At 42.4% G+C, this 19,001-nt stretch overlaps 1 protein-coding gene across 3 annotated transcripts in view; it reads left to right on the top strand.

The window, feature by feature from the left end:
* Positions 1 to 19,001, top strand: part of LOC122815473 (RAB3A interacting protein) — a 1,760,500-nt gene that overhangs the window by 1,357,642 nt on the left and 383,857 nt on the right. For all 3 annotated transcript variants that reach the window (XM_044087996.1, XM_044087994.1, XM_044087995.1), the window contains one exon: positions 7,770 to 7,847. In XM_044087996.1, the coding sequence (XP_043943931.1) occupies positions 7,770 to 7,847 (78 nt within the window). The remainder of the gene's footprint in view (positions 1 to 7,769; positions 7,848 to 19,001) is intronic.

Below are 19,001 nucleotides of genomic sequence, written 5' to 3'. Positions count from 1 at the left end.
TAAAATTTCTTTCTTGGAAAACAGCTTTCCTTTTAGCAATCACTTCAGCAAGAATGGTATCTGAATTACAGGCCCTCATGACAGTGGAGCCTTTCATCATCTTTTATGCGGACAGGGTGTCTCTCAGGACCAATCCCTCCTTCATGTCCAAGGTGGTATCCAGTGTGGCCCTCAATCAGTCCATTCATTTGCCAACCTTCTTTCCTAATCCACAGAAAAAAGGGGAATGGATACTGCACTCCTTAGATATGCACAGACAACTTAGATTCTACTTGGACAGGACTAAACCTCAAAGGAATTCTGACCAACTGCTGGTGGCATTTGCTGCAGGGGCAGAGGGCAAGGCTATTTCAAAGCAAACCATTTCCAAATGGATAGGCCATTGCATTAATTTCTGCTACAAGCACCATGGAAAACCTATCCCACAGGGGATTAAACCCCACTCAACCAGGGCTGCATCTACCTCTACAGCCTTTCTCAGAGGTGTCCCTACCAGGGACATCCTAGAAGCTGCTACCTGGAGTTCTGTACATACTTTCACCAAGCATTACCATCTGCCAATTTTCTCTAAATCCAGAGCTGGTTTTGCCACTGCAGTCTTGCAGGGCCTTATAGCTGGTCCTAATGCTATCTAAATTCCTCCTCCCATCCTTAGCTTTGGAAATCTACCCAAATGTGATGACTGCAACAGTGAAACATGAAGAACATAGTGCAGTTGTGTACACTTACCATAAATGTAGATGTTCGAGTGTATTCACTGTTGCAGTCCTGGTTACCCTCCCTCCAGCCCCCTTACTTCTTTTGGCTGTACCTCTACTCTCCTTTATTATGCTCAAAACTTTTTGGTATATTTGCTTTTTTGTTGGAGGTATAACCATGTATACTTATAGATTTAATTGCTTCCCATTGGGGGCACCTGACATATGGGGCAAGAAAAACTGATGTAATGGCATTGGCTGCATGTTTTATACCCCCGACAACTTGACGTCACGGAAGAAGGGACGGCAGCTCACTCAGGACCCAAGACTTTGTTAATCAGGCCGACTGATGGCTACTGCAAGCAGATAACCCAAATGTGATGACTGCAGCCGTGAATACACTCTAACATCTACATTTATGGTAAGTGTACACAACTGTACTTTTTGACCCCGGACGCTTCCCAGATAGGGTGGGAGGGGGCATTATCTGGGAATAACAGTCCAAGGTACTTTGCAGAACTACGAGAACCACTTGCACATCAGTGTTCTGGAGATAAGAGCAATGCTGTATGCGTTGCAAGCACTTCACAGCTCCCTTCCCACCGGGACAATTGCAATCCAGTCAGACAAACATGTCTGTCGTGTGGTACATAAACAAGCAAGGGGGAACCAAATCTTACCCGCTTTACTGAAAGGCCTTAAGAGTTTGGAAATGGGCGATGGACACTCAACGTTTTCTGGTAGCAACGCACATCCCGGAGAAATCCAACGTAATAGCAGATAAACTCAGCCAAACAATTTTGATGCCTCACGAGTGGTCCCTGAATGCAGAAGTTGGGAAAGAGATCTTTTACAGATAGGGCCAGCCTTGCTGCGACCTATTCACCGTTCACCTGAACACCAAATGCAGCAGCTACTTTGCCCTCATTCCCCATCTGGGAATGTCATCCAGGGGTGCTCTAGTCCGCAATTGGCCCCCGGGACTTCTTTATGCCTTCCCACCTTTTCCTCTCATCCCAAAGGTAATACAGAAAGCAAAACAGTTGAGGAGTACCCTGATCCTCATTCCTCCTTACTGGCCTTGACAAGTATGGTTTCACTTCCTGTGGCCCTACCTTTTGGAGAAACCATGGATTCTGGACCCATCTCCAGACCTCCTGATTCATCAATCGGGACAGTTCCATCCCACCATCCACACCCTAATTGACAGCATGGCTGCTCCAGTTCCACAAATACCCAGTTGCATTCCTGTATCTCCTTCTGTCAAACACATTCTGATCTCATCCCCATAAGCCTTCCACTCAGAAATTATACTCCAGCAAATGGAATAGGTTTTCTATTTGGGCTGCAAACCAAGGCTTAGATCCCTATGACTCCTGTAGAATCTATTCTATCCTTCCTTGCGTCAATTTTTCATGAAGGAGCTGCAGCCGCTACAGTCAGAGTTCAGTTTCAATTTGGCTTCATGGGAAATCCAATCATGTCACACTCTTTGTGCAAAGCCTTTTTGAAAGGAGTTCTCCTTCTCAGGCCTCTAATCAAACAGCCATTAGAACCCTGGGACTTAAACTTAGTCCTCTCATCTTTAATGTCTGCACCCTTTGAGCCCTCATCAGTTCTGAAATTGTCTTGGAAAACACTATTCTTAGTAGCCATAACATCTGCTAAGCGAGTCTCAGAACTGCAAGCTCTTACTATTCAACCTCCTTACATTATTTTCTACAAGGAGAAAGTCTCACTCATATACCCCCTCCTTTCTTCCCAAGGTATGCTCGGAGCATAATCTGAACACTACTATTGAACTACCAGTGTTTTTTTCTGAACCACTCTAATAAATCTGAGTATAGACTGTACCAATTAGACGTTCACAGAATTCTCAGGTTTTACTTGCACAGGGCTAAAGAATTCAGAAAATCAGATCAATTATTTGTTTCCTTTTCTGACAAAGAATAAGGGCTTGCCTGTTTCAAAGGTTACTCTTTCAAAATGGCTTTCGGATTGCATTTCCTTTCCTTATCGTACTGCTGGCAAACAATTACGTAACAAAGTAAAATGCCATTCTTCTAGAGCAATATCTACTTCATGTGCTTTAGATCTGGGCTCCCAATTGATACTATTTGCACAGCAGCTACTTGGGCAAGACCACATACTTTTGTCACTCATTACAAATTGGATTTGGCCTCCCGGGACAGGTCATCCTTTGGGTCCACTGTGCTGAAGAGTCTCTTCACTTGTCACCCAGGATAAAGGTGCTAGGGACACTGTCCTATCCAGCAAGAATTATGGCGAGGTAGGACTACATAACATGAAGAAGTTCTGTACTTGCCATAACGTTCCATGGTTGTAGCCCATCTCGCCTACATTCTTGCGTCCCTCCCTCCTACCCCTTTCTTGTTTCTGGAGGATCTGGTGGACTATACTGGTGCTGTCTGACCTGTTTTAGTTGTTGTCCACCTGGCATGGATTGTTACAAAAATTTTTTGTCTGTATGTATACAGTTTCTGAAAATTCATACCTTTTAGGTACTTATTGCTTTCTTGCAAACAAGATTTGGGGAATTGCCGTGAGGCACCATGGGATTGGGGTTAGCCTCGAGCCAGTTAAAGCTCTCGAGCTTTAGTATCGGCTGAGTTGGAGCCAAATATCGACTACGAACCCATCCAGCAAGAATGTAGGCGAGATGGACTACAAACATGGAAACGTTATGGTAAGTATATAACTTCTTTTTTTACACAAGAGATCAGAAGCCTGGTAAACCTTTTGCAGCATATATAACTGACCTTGGAAATAAAGCTAAAACATGCAGATTTGGTGATTTAAGGGATGAGTTGATAAAGGACAGACTTTTGTGTGTGGTATAAAAGATGATGCCATGAGAAAGATTTTGCTTCATGACAGCAATTTAACTTTAAATAATGCCATTGAAATTTGTCAGATATACAAGCTCACAGAAAAGCGCACAGATATGCTTAAAAGATGAGAATAGCTCAAGAAGGCACAGCGATAAATCTCATGTTTGTAGTATGAAGCACATTATTAGAAGAAACAGGCCCAAGCACATGGCAGCAGTCGTAATCTCTGCAGTACTCACTGGTAAACCCCAGAGTTCACACAGTCTCAGTGAAGCATAAGAGTGAGTCAGTAAGCTCAAAGCATGGGACCCAACCCAGTTTCAGTGCCAGCTGTCGTAATTGTGGTGGAAGCCATGAATCTAAAAGGAAAAATGTTCAGTTTTTGGTCAACAGTACCATAAATGCAGTAAATGGAATCATTTCAAAAGGTTTTCTAAATCCGAAGGCCCACATTCTTTTATTAAAAGGGAACATTTTAAGAAACGAGTTGATCAGTTAGATAGTGGTCGTTTTACTCTTTATGTTGATGGCGCGTCAGTGCTACATGAAATGGTCAATGCAGTAGATTTAAGGGCAGAGAATGAAGTATTTTCTACTGTTCAGGTAAATGGCAAACCCATAGAGCTCAAAGTTGATACAGGCTCCAAGTGCAATGTTACGTCAGCAGAAATATTTGCCAGAGTATATAAAGGTGAAAGGCTTGATTTGGCAAGGTCTGCGAAGCTTATTGCTTATGGAGGTGAAGAAATTCAGACCGAAGGCTCAGTAGTGTTTTGATGTTACTCTGCTGGAAGAAGCTCCAACTTGTTATTCTGTGTGGTCAAGAGGCTTGTCCAGTCATTATTAGGGTCAGAGACAGTTTGAAAATGGGACTGCTTTCATTTAATAAGGATGTCCACCTTGTTAGCTTAAAAGACCACTATAATTTTGCCCAGTACATTTTTCTACCTATGCTGATCTTTTCAAAGACAAACTAAGCAAACTTCCAGCTGTGTACTCCATGAAGTTAGACCCAATGGTCAGTCCAGTTGTCAGGTCGGCACAAAAAGTTCCAGTAGCCGTGCAGGACAGAGTCAAATCCTTGTTGGATAAAATGGTGCGACAAGGTGTGATTTGTCCTGTTCAAACTCCAACTGAGTGAGTATCTTCTATGGTGGTAGCTCATAAGAAAAAGAAAAGCTCAGATGACATCAGAATATGTATTGACTCACAAGATCTAAACAAGCATTAAAAAGACCTCATCTTCCAATGTGCACAGTTGAGGATGTCACAGCCTTGATTCCAAATGCCACTATTTTTTCTGTCTTGGATGCAGAGAGTTCATTTTGGCAAATTCAGCTTGACAAGAAGTTATTATTGCTCACTATATTCAGTACTCCATTTGGCAGGTACAGATTTTTGAGAATGCCATCTGGGATAAATTCTGCAAGTGAAGTCTTTCAATGAGCAATAGAGCAAATTTTTTCAGAGTATCCTTGTGCTGTTATAGTAAACATACTGGTAGGAGTTTGTAATGAAGCAGAGCATGACAGAAACCTTAGAAAAGTTCTAGAAAGGGCATGTCAAGTGAATCTTAAGCTTAGTGCATAGAAATGCAAGTTCAAGATATAAGAAATTGTTTATGTTGGTAATTTATTTACTTGTAGAGGCTTATGACCAGACCCTTCAAAACAAACAGCCATTCTTGAGATGCCAGCACCAGACAATGCCTTGCAACATTTCCTTGTCATGGTCAACTACCTAGATAAGTTCATTCCAGACTTGAGCCAACTTTCAGCACCACTCAGAGAGCTGACACGTACAGATGTATCCTGGTTTTTGTTAGAGCAACACCAAAGAGCATTTGATGTCATGAAACAGAGAATTGCTAGTCCACCAACACTCTGATACTATGATGTTCACAAGCCAGTAACACTTTCCTGTGATGCTTTAAAATTTGGTTGAGATGCAGTCATTCTACAAGAAGATCAACCTGTTGCCTATGCATTGACAACTATTACCAAAACTGAGATGCATTATGCCCAGATTGAGAAAGAGCTTTTAGAAATTGTGTTTGCATGCTCGAATTTCCATGATAATGTTTATGGTCGACCTGTCCAGATCAAAACAGACCACCAACCTTTAATCACTATCTTGAGAAAGCATATGCATTCAGCTCCAGCCAGACTACAGTGTATGATGCTGAGATTGCAAAAGTATCATTTCAGTCTTGTCTACAAGAAAAGCATACTACTTTATCTTGCTGATAGTTTATCCAGATCGCCCAGAAACACCACAGAACAGCCCGAGAATGAGAACCTTGATTTTGAAGTCATGGAAGTGAGAAATACTTCTTTCACATGTCTCAATGAGCTGAGAGATCACACAGCCAAAGATCCAGTTTTACAAAGGCTCAACTACTTTATCAATCACAGATGGCCGTCAGAGCAATCTAGTTTACCTCAAGAAGTGCAACCTTATTTTCCATACATAAATGAGATTTTGTCTGACAAAGATGTAATAATGAAAGGACCAAAAGTGATGTTCCAAAGTCCTTGCAGTAAGAGTACATTACTGTCTTGTCACCCAGGTACCAGCTCTTCCAAAAGAAGGGCTAGAGGACTAGTATTTTGGCCTTCTATATCGCATGACATTGAAGGAACATTTTTATCTTGTTCAGTGTGCAATAGTACAAAGCCACATAAACAGAAGGAACTACTTCAGCTTAACCAAATTCTGAACTACCTTGGTCGACAGTAGCCATGGACATTTTCAAGTGGAATGGTTAACATTATTTGGTGTTGGTAAACTCTTACTCCAGTTGGTTCGAGATTGACCTACTTCCCAATGTAGCATCCAATACTGTCATTACTAAGATGAACATCATTTTGCAGTCCATGGTAGTCCACACAAAGTTATTTCTGAAAATGGCACGCAGTTTATAAGCCAACAGTTCAAAAGATTTGCTGAAGAATGGGACTTTACTGATGTCACAAGTAGTCAAGGGTACCCGCAGTCAAATCTTTTGGCAGAATGTGCAGTTCAAAGTGCAAAACAGTTACTAGAGAAGTCAAAACAAGATAATAGTGATGTTTTCCTGAATCTCTTCAGTCTCAGAAATGTTCCTCTTGATAAACATCTTGGTTCATCTGCTCAGAGACTTCTGTCGAGACAAACTAGAACCATAATACAATCAGTAGTCAGTTGTTGGTTCAATGTGTCAAGAACAACATGTTAGTGAAAACCAGTCTGTTGAAGAAGCGTTTAACACAGCAGTAAACCTTTCAATCCATTACGAGAAGAAGTGGTAAGGATGCAAACATCCAGAGGTTATGATCGGATTGGTGTTGTGAAGGATATTGATCCAGAGCCGAGATCGTACACTGTGGAATCTAAAGGAGCGATCTTTAGGCAGAATCGGAAATATTTGAGATCGGGGTCCGAGCCTATACCACAGCACATAGCCTGTGAGAAAGACTCTTTATCTGAGAGTGAGTTGTCCCTGTGTTCCAGTTCCTGAGGAAGTTTCAAAGGACATTCCCATTCCTGTGATTAATCCAGAAGTTCCTGATACAAGTTGTGCACCGCAGACTGTCCCTGTTGCTAAATTTGGTCCCAACTGTTATGTTACAAGATGTGGTTGAATCTCTAAACCCTGTAGCAGGTACAAAGTAACTGACATGAACATTGTGTTTTGTTTCCAGTGTTTATACTAATGCATGTCTATCTCTGATACTGTTTTGTATACCAGACAGTCTTTCTAAGGGGAGGATGTAGATCAGTTTGTCTGTATAGCTATCCAAGGGCTTGCACAAGTGTATAAATACTGAGCACATGCAAGTCTGACTGCCATTTTTTAGTAAGCAGTTGAGATGTATGTATGTATGTAAGGTCTGTCTGTTAACTAGTTTGTTCATATTTAGTGATGCTGCTATCCATTCTGATGTGTTTCTATGCATTAAAGTATATAATCGAACACCCCAGCCTTCTTGTGTGGTTTAGAGACGAATGAGCGACAATCCACCTACCTTTCTTGATATATTAGCTTTCAGCTGCTGTCATACTTTGGGAGCAGAGATTTCCAGCTTTGTTATACATACCATTCCCTTCTGATTAACTGTTTCTCTTTTGGTTTGATACTCCCTTCTTGTGGGCCATTGCATGTAATATTTAACATTAACAATGTATGGTAAGTTTCGTAACACAGAACGTTTACTATATGCTGTTTCATTCTGTTTAGGAAGCTCACAAGATGGTGCGAGAAGCTAATGAGAAGCAAGCCACAGCTGAGAAGCAGTTAAAAGAAGCCCAGGGAAAGGTAGGTCACTGATAATTTACTGGGAATATGTTTTAACTGCATCTAACATAGTAACATATATGACTTTCTTTAGATTTGAATGGTGAGGTGAATACTATGAAATTTTTGAAAGCTAATGTATGTGCTTATAGGTCTGTGTTCATAAATGGTTAGATTGCCTCACTGTAACTTACTAAAACTTAAAGAAACTGGCAGGTAAAGAACCACATTGGTGTTCAGAAAGCACTACAGTGGAAAGGTGAGACTGTTTGAATAGTATGCCTTCACAAATTGTATAGTCTGTAGAGTGTAAAGAAATTTTTATACAGGGAAAAATCTTAGAGGTGGGAGGCTAACTTACATATGCAGGCTGACTGTATCACTAAAAAGTCTACATAAGGCATAGTACCTGCTTCTGCTGGCATAATCATGCATGCTTATGTACCCTTTGTTCCTTCTGACCATAAATATGCCAGCATCATAAATGGCTACTGTTGTACAGGCCTGCTGCATGTGAAATCCACTGCCGTTTTTCTGAGTCACTGTAATGTGAGTGCTGCTGTGTAGGCTTTAGTTTGGGCTTGTAATGACAGGAGGTACTGCCAGCCATGCCAGGAGAAGTAGGACAGTGGATGTGTAACATATGCCAACACAGCTAGCTGGAATCTAGTAAAAAAATTGTATGCCATTTGTGTGTCAAACTAATTTGTACAGATGCTCGTGTTTAAAACATGTATTTGTAAAGTTGCTTATGTTAAAATGTATCAACAGTGTGCCCTGTCGGAAAGAAAAGAAATGTACATGTATTGTTGTAGCTGAATTAAATGTATATGTTTCAACATTGGATACTGGAAGAGAAGAGGTTAATCACATCCAGCTTGGATACTCTAAGAGAAGAGGTTAATCACAATTCAGCTGCAGCAAACTTTGAAAAATAGCTGAAATTAAATTAGTCCATAAAGATGTTATCTCACAGGTTTGAATGTAGCCAGAGACACAATGTCTGTAAGAAGTATGGCTTAGCTCTGTAGAATGAGTAAAAGTGTTACAATGGTTTTATGACTGCCAGTAACAGCAAAGCTCTATCTGTATGTATGGTACTACAAAGGTGCTAAATCCTAGCAGCTTCAAGCAATGGGGGTTGCATGGGAACCAGAAGTTAGATGGGCAGATGTATGTGATGTCATTCTGTACAGAAATAATCTTTTAATATAAAAGGAGACGGAAGTCTCTCAGGGCAGTCTTTTCTTGAAACCTGATGGAGGAAGGCCACTCACCCACTTCATCTTGCCTTGCGCTAGTAAGTGACCAGGGACTACTACTCTTTAGATTTGTCTGGAAAATATAGTGAGAATGGTTAAGTATTGTTTTACTTTAACTGTGTGAATTTTTCCAGCTTTTTTTTTTTTTTTTATATTTCCTGTGATTGAAACTCTGGTGTTTACTGTAAATAGATATTTAGTAGTTTCATGTTATTTTATTATTAAATATATTTAAACTTTTCATTGTGGCTTGCCCTTAGAAAAACAGGGATACAAGGCACTGGTTTCACCGAGAGGGTGCTGGAGGACTTTGCTTGAAACCCTGGACTAAGGACTCTGCTCTAAAGCTGTGCCAGTGGGGAGTCTTACTGGAGGGCTGGAGAGAGAAAGAGATGAACCAGTCCCCCAGTCTGTTCCCTGTGTTCTCTTAAGAGAGGTCTGCATCTGAAGTACTGAATGTATCCATTTGTATTCCAAGTGAACGTCCCTCTCCAGTGTCAGTGGTGAGGATTCAGGCTCCTTGATTATTGGCCCAGAGTGGGGATGCCACATATTGGTGAGCAGTGGTGTGGATATTGAACTTCTCTAGCCTGTAAGCAGTTGTCAGTAAAGGTGTACATTCTCTCAGCAGCCACACAGTAAATATTCAGAGTTTCATTTCACAACAGTTCTTTTTAATTTTTTTTGTTAGTTTAGTTTAGTCAGGGAAAGAAGACAAAGATGTCAGCAGAGGATTATGGCAAGCTGACAAAGAATCAGTTGACTAAGGTGTGTGAAGCCAAAGGACTGCTGCATGCCAAACTGACTAAAGAGGAAATTATTTCAGCCTTAGTCACAGCTCAGACCAGCATCCAGGAGGATAACCAGTCTGGTGATGGGAATTTACAGTCCTCAAAAACAGGACAGTTCAGCGTTTTTCTCAGAGGACTTAAAAATCCATCTGGAGTTGAGACTTGAACTGGAGACCAAGCTTTTGGAATTAGAATCAGCAGAGACATTGTGGCATTTGGAGGCTGAAGAAAGAGTGACTGCAGTGTTTGGAGGCCGAAGAAAAGGAGAATCAGCATCAACATGAGAAGCAGTGTCAACATGAGAGGTAGATGCTGACACTTCTCCAGGGTCATGGAGTTAATGGGGAAAGGGACAGCCGAACCCCAGAAGCAGTAAAGGTCAGTAAATTTCTTCCACAATTTACAGTGGGTGATAATTTTGATACTTTTTCAAATATATGAATAAAACTATGTAAACAGTATAATGTTGACCAAGGGCTATGGGTACAGTTCCTGACCCCTTTACTCCATGGTGAAGCTGTAACTGCTGTCTTTAAACTGTCTGTTAACTGTTTAAAGTATAAAAAAGTAAAACGTTAACACCTGAAGCTTACAGAAAAAAGTTTCATGAGCATAGATGCAAGGCAGATGAGTGTGTGATTGTATTGCTGAGTTAAGCACTTATTTTCAGAGGTGGGTGACTGGGAGTCAGGCCACCTTTTTTGAAGGGCTGGCAGACCTTTTGATGAGGGAACAAGCCCTTAGCACTTTGCCTGAGGGTATGAGAACCTGGTTGGCAGACTGAGAATGTAACTCTGCAGATGAGCTGGAGAAAAAGGGGGATCTCTACTTAGCAGTAGAATCCACAACCAACTTGGAAGATGGGGGGGGGGGACAATGCAGTAAAAATAAAATACAGTTAAGAAACCACTAAACCCTTTCATTCAGATGTAACTAGGACTTCATCAGACACTCTGCGATAGGTTATATCCTATCTTAATGGATTGAAAACAGGCCACTGCTAAGGAAGACACAGTCTCTGACATAACCATTGTGAAGCCTGCAGTGGTTAAAGAGGGAGCAGTATTTGCTTGGGCTCCTTGATTAGTGGCCCAGAGTGGGAACATCACAGGGCTGTCTGTATTATCAGACCTGTTCTTATTTTACACTGTGACCTTGCATCAGAATGCCAATATTTTAACTGTGACTTCACTGAATTTGTAGAAACTAATCGATAAACATGTTGTAGAATTATTAGTATTCTGGCATTGTGGACTAGTGTCATGTTTGGGATTGGTTTGTCTGCTTTGTGTCCAACTGTTGGAATAGGCTGTGCCTCCTACACAACCCTAAATTAGAGGAAACATACACGAGAATGAATGGATGTTCTTTGTGTTTCACTGTTGCAGTCATCACATTTGGGTTATCCTGCCAGGGGTAGCTCACAGTCAGCCTGAATACCAGAGGGTTAGTATTTCTGCATCGGTTGCTGTTGCTGCAGGACTGACGTCAGGTCGTTAGTGGTATAAAATAAGGCAGCCGACGCCATTACATCAGTTTTTCTTGCCGAGGAGCCCGAAGCAGAAGCAGTTCACATGAGTGCCTGTTGGCCTCCGAATTGAAGTTGAAGTCTTCTAACGCTAAGTACCCCGTTGGGGATCCTTTTGTCTTGCTCTAATCGATGTCAGAAAAAGTTAACAATTGTCTCGCTTGTGGAAAGCAAATACCGCACCGAGTCTTCCATTCTTACTGCGTTACCACGATGTCCCCCGCTGTCATTTTTGTGCTTTGTTCAATGCCAGAACTATACGTTGTCGGGCCCTTATTATAGCTAGATATTTTCGCTCTCAGTCCTCGAATTCCGATATAGTTTCCGTAAGCCATCCGACTACCAATCTTCCAAAAAAAAACATAAGGATAAAGACAGAGACAGACCGCACAGGTCCAAAACTGCTGACACTTCCCCTAAGCTAGTCGTCAGTTCTCCTGTCCTCACTGAGGCACTTTTGCATCCCCTGATGCCCACTTCTGTGGACTCACAGGCCACTACCTAGACCCTTTCGGAGTCCGGTATGCCGCAAGACTCTTCTTCGACTAAGGATCCTGCGGATGTCTCTACCTTGGATGGGTCCAAAGCCACTGAGCAGGCACCGCCTTCCGAGGAAGTCCTTTGCGCTACCGATACTCGACACAGACTGACAACTTCTTTTGCGTCTTCAGTTCTTTCGAAATCTACCGAGTTTCTAAGGCCCAGAGTACGAACCACACCCAAAAAAACGATGACCCAAGCTCAGACACCTGCTTCCTTGCCTCAGTTTCAAATGCTTAAAATGACAGGAAGACCTTATTATGCTTATTAGGGGAAGCCAGGCTACCCCTTTCAAAAGAAAAAGAGACTTGTCCGCAGTGGTTTATCTCAACAGGAGTCCGATGGCTCTGATGCATCTGAATATGAAGATATGCAACCCCTCTCTGCTTATGAGGATTCTGATGCCGAGGAATCCATTTCTTCTGCCTCTCCACCCAAGGATTTTTCATTTGGGGAAACCCTTCATACCAAGGGAGCATTTCCAATGGGAATGTCAAAAATATCCTCAGTCAAAAAAGAGACTCAGAGAATTACCACAGCACAGACCTTTGGCCATTCCTCCTGTCCTGGATGTTGTGGATGATGTTTTTATGGAATCCAGTTTGAATCCTGACACCCTTCCTGCTGCTCCCAGGAAACCTGACAGGTATTACAGAGTCCCTGACTCTCACAAATTTATTTTCAAAAATCCTACTGCTGACCCAGAGGTCATCTCTCAAGGACCTAATGGAATTAAAGCAACTTCAGCTAAGAATCCCGCCCCCTCAGATAGGGATTTCTCGAGCTTTAGATAGATGGGGTAAAAAAGTATACACCTCTGCTACTCTTGCTATCAGAGCATTAAATTGTCAGTTCCGTATGCTGAAATATCAGCAGCATACCATGGAACTCCTTAAACAAAAAAATTCTTCCTTTCCTGCTTGTGCAGAAAATAACGAATTACAAGAGTTAATGCATTGTGCAAGTCAAGTAACTAAGCACACCTTGCAATGTGGTTTTGATACCTTAGAAGCATCTTGCAGGGCAGCAGTCACTGGTTCTGTTCTTAGAAGGCATGCTTGGCTTAAGAAACAGACCTTGCCAGACCATGTCAAATCCAAATTATTCTATGCACCATTGAACAAAGGCAACTTATTTGGCACCAAGGCAGAAGAGGTCTTAAAAAAGATGAAAGAAAAAGCTAAATCTATGCAGACAGTTAAACTTCTTACAGGCCAGCTCAGCCCAGACCCAGGGAAATCAGACTCCCCCCAGACAGCATCCCCAGGGAATGCAGAGAGCTAAGCAATGGAGTTCCTCCTCTTCAAAAACAGGGAGTGCAAAGCCACCCCCTTATGGTAAGAACTCACAATGACTTAACACTTCCACCCCTTACCACTGCCCACCTGCTTGTGCCCCTAGGAGGAAAACTCTCCTTCCACGCAAGCAACTGGGCCACTATTACCAGCGATCGATGGATCCTCAGCATAGTGTCCCAGGGATACAAATTTTATTTCCACACTCCGCCAACTCCAAAAGGGTTCCCAGATCTTCCTCCAAACCAGTGAGCAGAAGCCAAAAAGCAAGTCCTTTCCCTGCTCTCCATGAGGACAATACAGCATGTTCCTGCAGAACAGATAGGCCAAGGTTTCTATTCCAGACTCTTCCTGGTACCCAGAAAAGAGGGCACCTGGTGCCCAGTCCTTGATCTATCCATTCTAAACACCGTTCTGGTGATATCAAAATGCTCACCCTCCAGCAGCTTCTACCAATGCTTTCCAAAGATGCTTGGTTAGCCACCCTAGACCTAAAATAGGCCTACCTACACATCCCAAGTCAGGGAATCATGCAGGAAATACCTACGTTTCAGGGTAGGATCTATGCACTTTCAGTTCTCTGCAATTCCCTTTGGCTTATCCACTGCTCCCAGAGTTTTCACAAAATGTCTGGCTCCCGCCATTGGTTTTTACAGACAAAGTAATATTCAAATTTACCCATACTTAGACGATTGCCTGATTCAGGCAGACAGTCAGGAAAAGCTGTTACAGCACCTGACTTTTGTAAAGGACCTACTGACCTCCCTGGGGTATACGGTCAATGAAAAGAAATCAAAACTAGTCCCCACGCAAAAAATTGTATTCCTGGGAGCAAGCTTGGACACAGCATCCCAGATGACATTCCTTACTCCAGAAAAACAAGCCTTACCTGACAGGCTACCTCTCTCAACTAGCCAACAGAACCCAGTTATCTTCAAGGAAAATCCTGCAAGCTCTATGGTTCATGGCCTCCTGCATCCTACTCATTCCATATGCCATACTGCATATGAGAAAACTACAGTGGTACCCAAAAAGCCTTTGGTGTCAACAGTCTCAAGACCTAGAAACTCTCATACCAATGATACCTTGTTTAAGGAAAGATTTTCTTTGGTGGGCAGCATCTTGCAACCACAACAAGGGACTTCCCTTCTCACAACCCCACGCCGCCCAGACCCTCACCACAGACGCATCAGACTATGCCTGGGGTGCACACCTGGATGGCAGGTGCATTCAGGGCCATTGGAGCCCAAATCAAATACATCTGCACATCAAAAAAGAGATGCTAGCTGTTCAGCATGCCCTGACAGCTTTTAGACCCCTACACTCCCTGGGGCCTCTACTGATCAAAACAGACAACACCACAGTGATGTGGTATATCAACAAGCAGGGAGGGACTCACTCTTATCCTCTCTGCAGGCTCGCCATGACCCTTTGGCGCACAGCTTCAGCCATGCAACTACACCTGCTACCACAATTCCTGCCAGGCTCTCTAAACTCTCTGGCAGACAACTTAAGCAGTAACCTGCTAGACCCACATGAGTGGCAGCTAGACCACAGAACCTTCACCCTTGTAACCCAGAAATGGGGCACCCCGAAGGTCAGCCTCTTGGCCTCACACTCCAATCATCAGCTCAGAAAATTCTGCACCAGGGAACCTCACAGCAAGGCCTGGAAAGTGGATGCTCTATCCTTCCATTGGGTAAACCTCTCTGTCTATGCATTTTTCCCTCTACCACTCATATCAAGTGTACTGCTCAAAATAAGAGAGGAAAAACTGAGGGCAGTCCTGATTTTCCCAGACTGGTCATGCCAGCACTGGTACCCACTGCTACGCAGTCCGTCACCCCTGCCACCATGGCACCTACCTCAGATCCCAACACTCCTGGCACAGGGGAATGGAAAATTCATGCATCCCCAATTGCAGACCCTCAAACCTGGCTTATTCCCTGACCACCCCTCAAGCTGCCAACCTAAGCAAACAAGTCCTAGATGTTATATGTGAGGCCAGATGCCCCAGCACTAGAACATCCTATGCTGGCAAGTGGAAAAGGTTTTGCACCTGGATCCAGGCTAAGGGAGCCGGAATGGCACAGCCCTCCCTACCTTTCATCCTGGATTACCTGCAGACCTACTACATAGGGGTCTTTTCTTCTCTTCTATTAAAATTAATGCCTTTGCCATCTCTGCTCATTACAGCACAGAGACACCTCTCTTCTCACACCCTCTCATCAAACAGTTCCTAAGAGGATCTAACAACTTAAGGCCACCCAAAAGCGCTCCTTCCCCAGCTTGGGACCTTAACTTTGTGTTGGAAAAACTCACCCTACCCCCCTTTGAACCTGCAGCTTCAGAAGAGTTAAAATTTCTGTCTCTGAAGACAGCCTTGCTTCTGGCCATCACTTCACCTAGAAGAGTATCAGAGCTACAAGCACTCATGGCTGTAGAGCCCTTCTTCATTTTCCATGCTGAGAAACCCATCCTTCATGCTTAAAGTGGTGTCCAGTGTGGCTCTCAACCAAATCCATACATGTGCCCACCTTTTTCCCTAACCCACAAAACAAAGGGGGAAGAATTCTGCACTGTCTAGATGTGCACAGACAGCTCAGATTCTATCTGGACAGGACTAAATATTTTCGAAAAACTGATAAATTCCTAGTCAGCTTCACAGCAGGGGCAGAGGGCAAGGCCATATCCAAACAGTCTCCAAATTGATAGCACACTGCATCCATTTCTGTTACAGACATCACGGGAAATCACCCCCAAAGGGGGTCAGGACACATTCCATCAGGGCAGCATCCACCTCTGCAGCCTTTCTCAGAGGGGTCCCCACCAGGGGCATCCTGAAGGCTGCAACATGGACATCTGTTCATACCTTCACAAAGCATTACCACCTGCCTGTCTTCTCCAAATCCAGGGCAGGCTTTGCCACTGCGGTCTTGCAGGGCATCCTAGCCAGTCCACAGTCTTCTTGACTGCCTCCACCATTTTCTTCAGCTTTGGGAGTCAATCCAGATGTGATGACTGCAACAGTGAAACACGAAGAACATAGTACAGTTGTGTACACTTACCATAAATCTAGATGTTTGAGTGTATTCACTGTTGCATCCTGGTTTCCCTCTCTCCATCTCCCTTGTCTCTCTCTTTCTCTCTCCTTACAGGGATTTTTTAGTATTTTCTTTCTATTGGAGGTGTTCTTCCACCGTAACCTAGCTCACTATTTGGGAGCTCCTGACAGTTGGGGCAAGAAAAACTGATGTAATGGTGTTGGCTGCCTGATTTTATACCACTGATGACCTGATGTCAGTCCTGGAGCGACAGCAACCGACGCAGAAATAGTAAGCCTCTGGTATTCGGGCCGACTGAGGGCTACCCCTGGCAGGATAACCCAAATGTGATGACTGCAACAGTGAATACACACAAACATCTACATTTATGGTTAATGTACACAACTGTACTTTTTGCAGAGAGTTGCAGCACTCCTTGCAGTGCATAATTCACCTTCACTCTAGTCTTAAATATCTTACAGAGCTTACTTCCTTTTAAATTTCTCCAAGTCTTTGGGGTTTCTAATACCATGACAGGAATGGACCCCATTCCTGAGTCGAAGTATGAGTCAAGTTCATGAAATTAGTATTGTTTCAATCTTTGATGTTAGGCGGAAGTGCTGTTCGCAGCACCTGCAGTGTGCCCAGTAATGACTTTTTCTGAAATTCATATAGAGTTACATGCATTGGTAACGTATCTATGTACGGTTTTTAATTCTTTTTTAATAAGACCCATTCATACCTCTCAACCTCTTAGAGCAAGAAATCTGGATAAAGTCATGAATAAAAGTGGAACAAAGGCCCAAAAATAGGGAAAGTTTTTAAATATTGCTCTTACAAATTTAGAAAGTTGATAGAATAACAGGTTTTGCATTAGTATGAATTTCCTGAAGGGATTGAAGTCTGAAACCCAAATGTCTGTCATTATTTTCTAACCTCGATCTGAACTGATTTGCCACTAATTTGCCAGAAAACCACAATTTTGTGAAAAACAGACCAAAAATATGAGGCAAAAATCTGGATATTCTGCAAAAATATGTAGAGTTGAGAGGTATGGTTGCTCCTACTAGTACTGGAATTTTGTGGGTATCCTTCTTCCACACTGCCCTTGTTTCTGCCTGCAAATCATGGTATTTTATGACTTTGCGTCTCTCTGTACGTACAACACTGTAGTCACTGGGTTTAGCAGTTTCAATGATCAATGCTACTCTTGTCTTCTTTTCATGGACTACTGTATCTGGTTTTCTCGCATCTGTTTTTTGAACTGTTGTACTTCAGACATTTTTGATGCAATAGTTGCTCCCTTCCTCTCTCCCTTCAGTTCCCTAATTTTTGTATTTTTTTGCTGCCAGAGTGAGGGCTTTATTTTTAGTTTCCTACTATTAACCCTTTTCTCATTTGGCATGAAAGCTCTGAAGGGCATGGCACCAAACCACTCTTTTTCTTCAGCTCTGCTTGACCAGGTTAACGATGTGAACACATGGAAGGTGTCTTAGAGCTTTAGAAGCTGTCTGCGTGTTATATCCTTAGCAGGATATAACCCATTTAGCTAAGGATACTGCAGCAGTGATCATTCAAACATCTGTTGTTACGGTAAGTTTACTTACTCAACTGTTCTTTCTAATTTTTAAAATCTGGTGTGCTCTAAATGTGTTCCTTTATTTCTGACTACATAACCATGGTTGTAAGACACTGTAAGTGTGTGTAGTTCACTAGTTTACCCAAATCAGGATTTCTCGTTTTTCTACCCTCTGATGTGCTAGTGAAGTTATGCTTTAATGGAGTAAGTGACTGCTCAACTCCATGATATCTGCTTGTTAGAAAGTCTGCATGAAAATATTTTTTATTTATTTATTTTGACCCTTTTCTGAGATCTCTTCCTCACTGTCGTCAAAAGGTGCACAAGTTATTCATCATTCCCTCTGCTGCAGTGGCAAATAACCCAGTACTGGCCAGTGTTCAAAAGCTCAGACTGTCCTCCCTCTCTCTTCCTGTGACAGCTGATTAGCTGAGCATATCTTGAGGGGGGGAAACGTTCAGCTATTACACAAGGTGTTCAGCCTTTTTTTCCATCCAAAGAAGAAGAAAGCTGTCTGACTCTCTATAAGAGCAAACAATTTTATTGGCTTACTGCTCAGATCAGCCCCATTTTCCCATTTTTATTAGAATGATTATTCTCTTTTTATTTTTCTGTTTATTTAAAAATAATTTATTTCTGTTAGTGTTTACAGTAATTGCTTCCAGTAATTCCTTTGGGAATTCCTGCTTGTAGCAGTGTTTGCCTTTAATCTTTTGCAGTGCATGTTTTTACTGAGAAAATTTTCATTATTTCTGTCAGAAGTGCAGCGTATGTGTGTGCTGTTAGACATTAAGGGCTGGCTCATTGTCAGAAAAATATGTATTAATGTGTGTTTGCTTAATGCTAATTAGAAACTAAATGAGTTAACACATTTTTCATTCTATTTTATATGCAGTTTTATATATAAATTGAGTTTCATATGAGACTGAAAAGATGCTTTTTGAAATTGCAGTGTGCTTTCTGAAACCTTTCTGAAACTTGCAAGTTTCCCTCTGACCTAGTAATTGCTAGCACAGCAATATTCATGTTTATGCCTTTTGGAAATGTACTTGAGAAGCAGGTGCTTATTTGCTAGGTCAGGAGAGAATGAATGAAAAATGCTATATCCTGTAAATGTAATGATTCTAAACAATCAG

Source organism: Protopterus annectens, chromosome 11.part0, assembly GCF_019279795.1.
Source record: "Protopterus annectens isolate FY-2018-M chromosome 11.part0, PAN1.0, whole genome shotgun sequence".
NCBI classification, from domain to species: Eukaryota; Metazoa; Chordata; order Ceratodontiformes; family Protopteridae; genus Protopterus; species Protopterus annectens.
The sequence above is the reverse complement of the archived record's forward strand: the minus strand, read 5'-3'. Positions and strand labels throughout refer to the sequence as shown.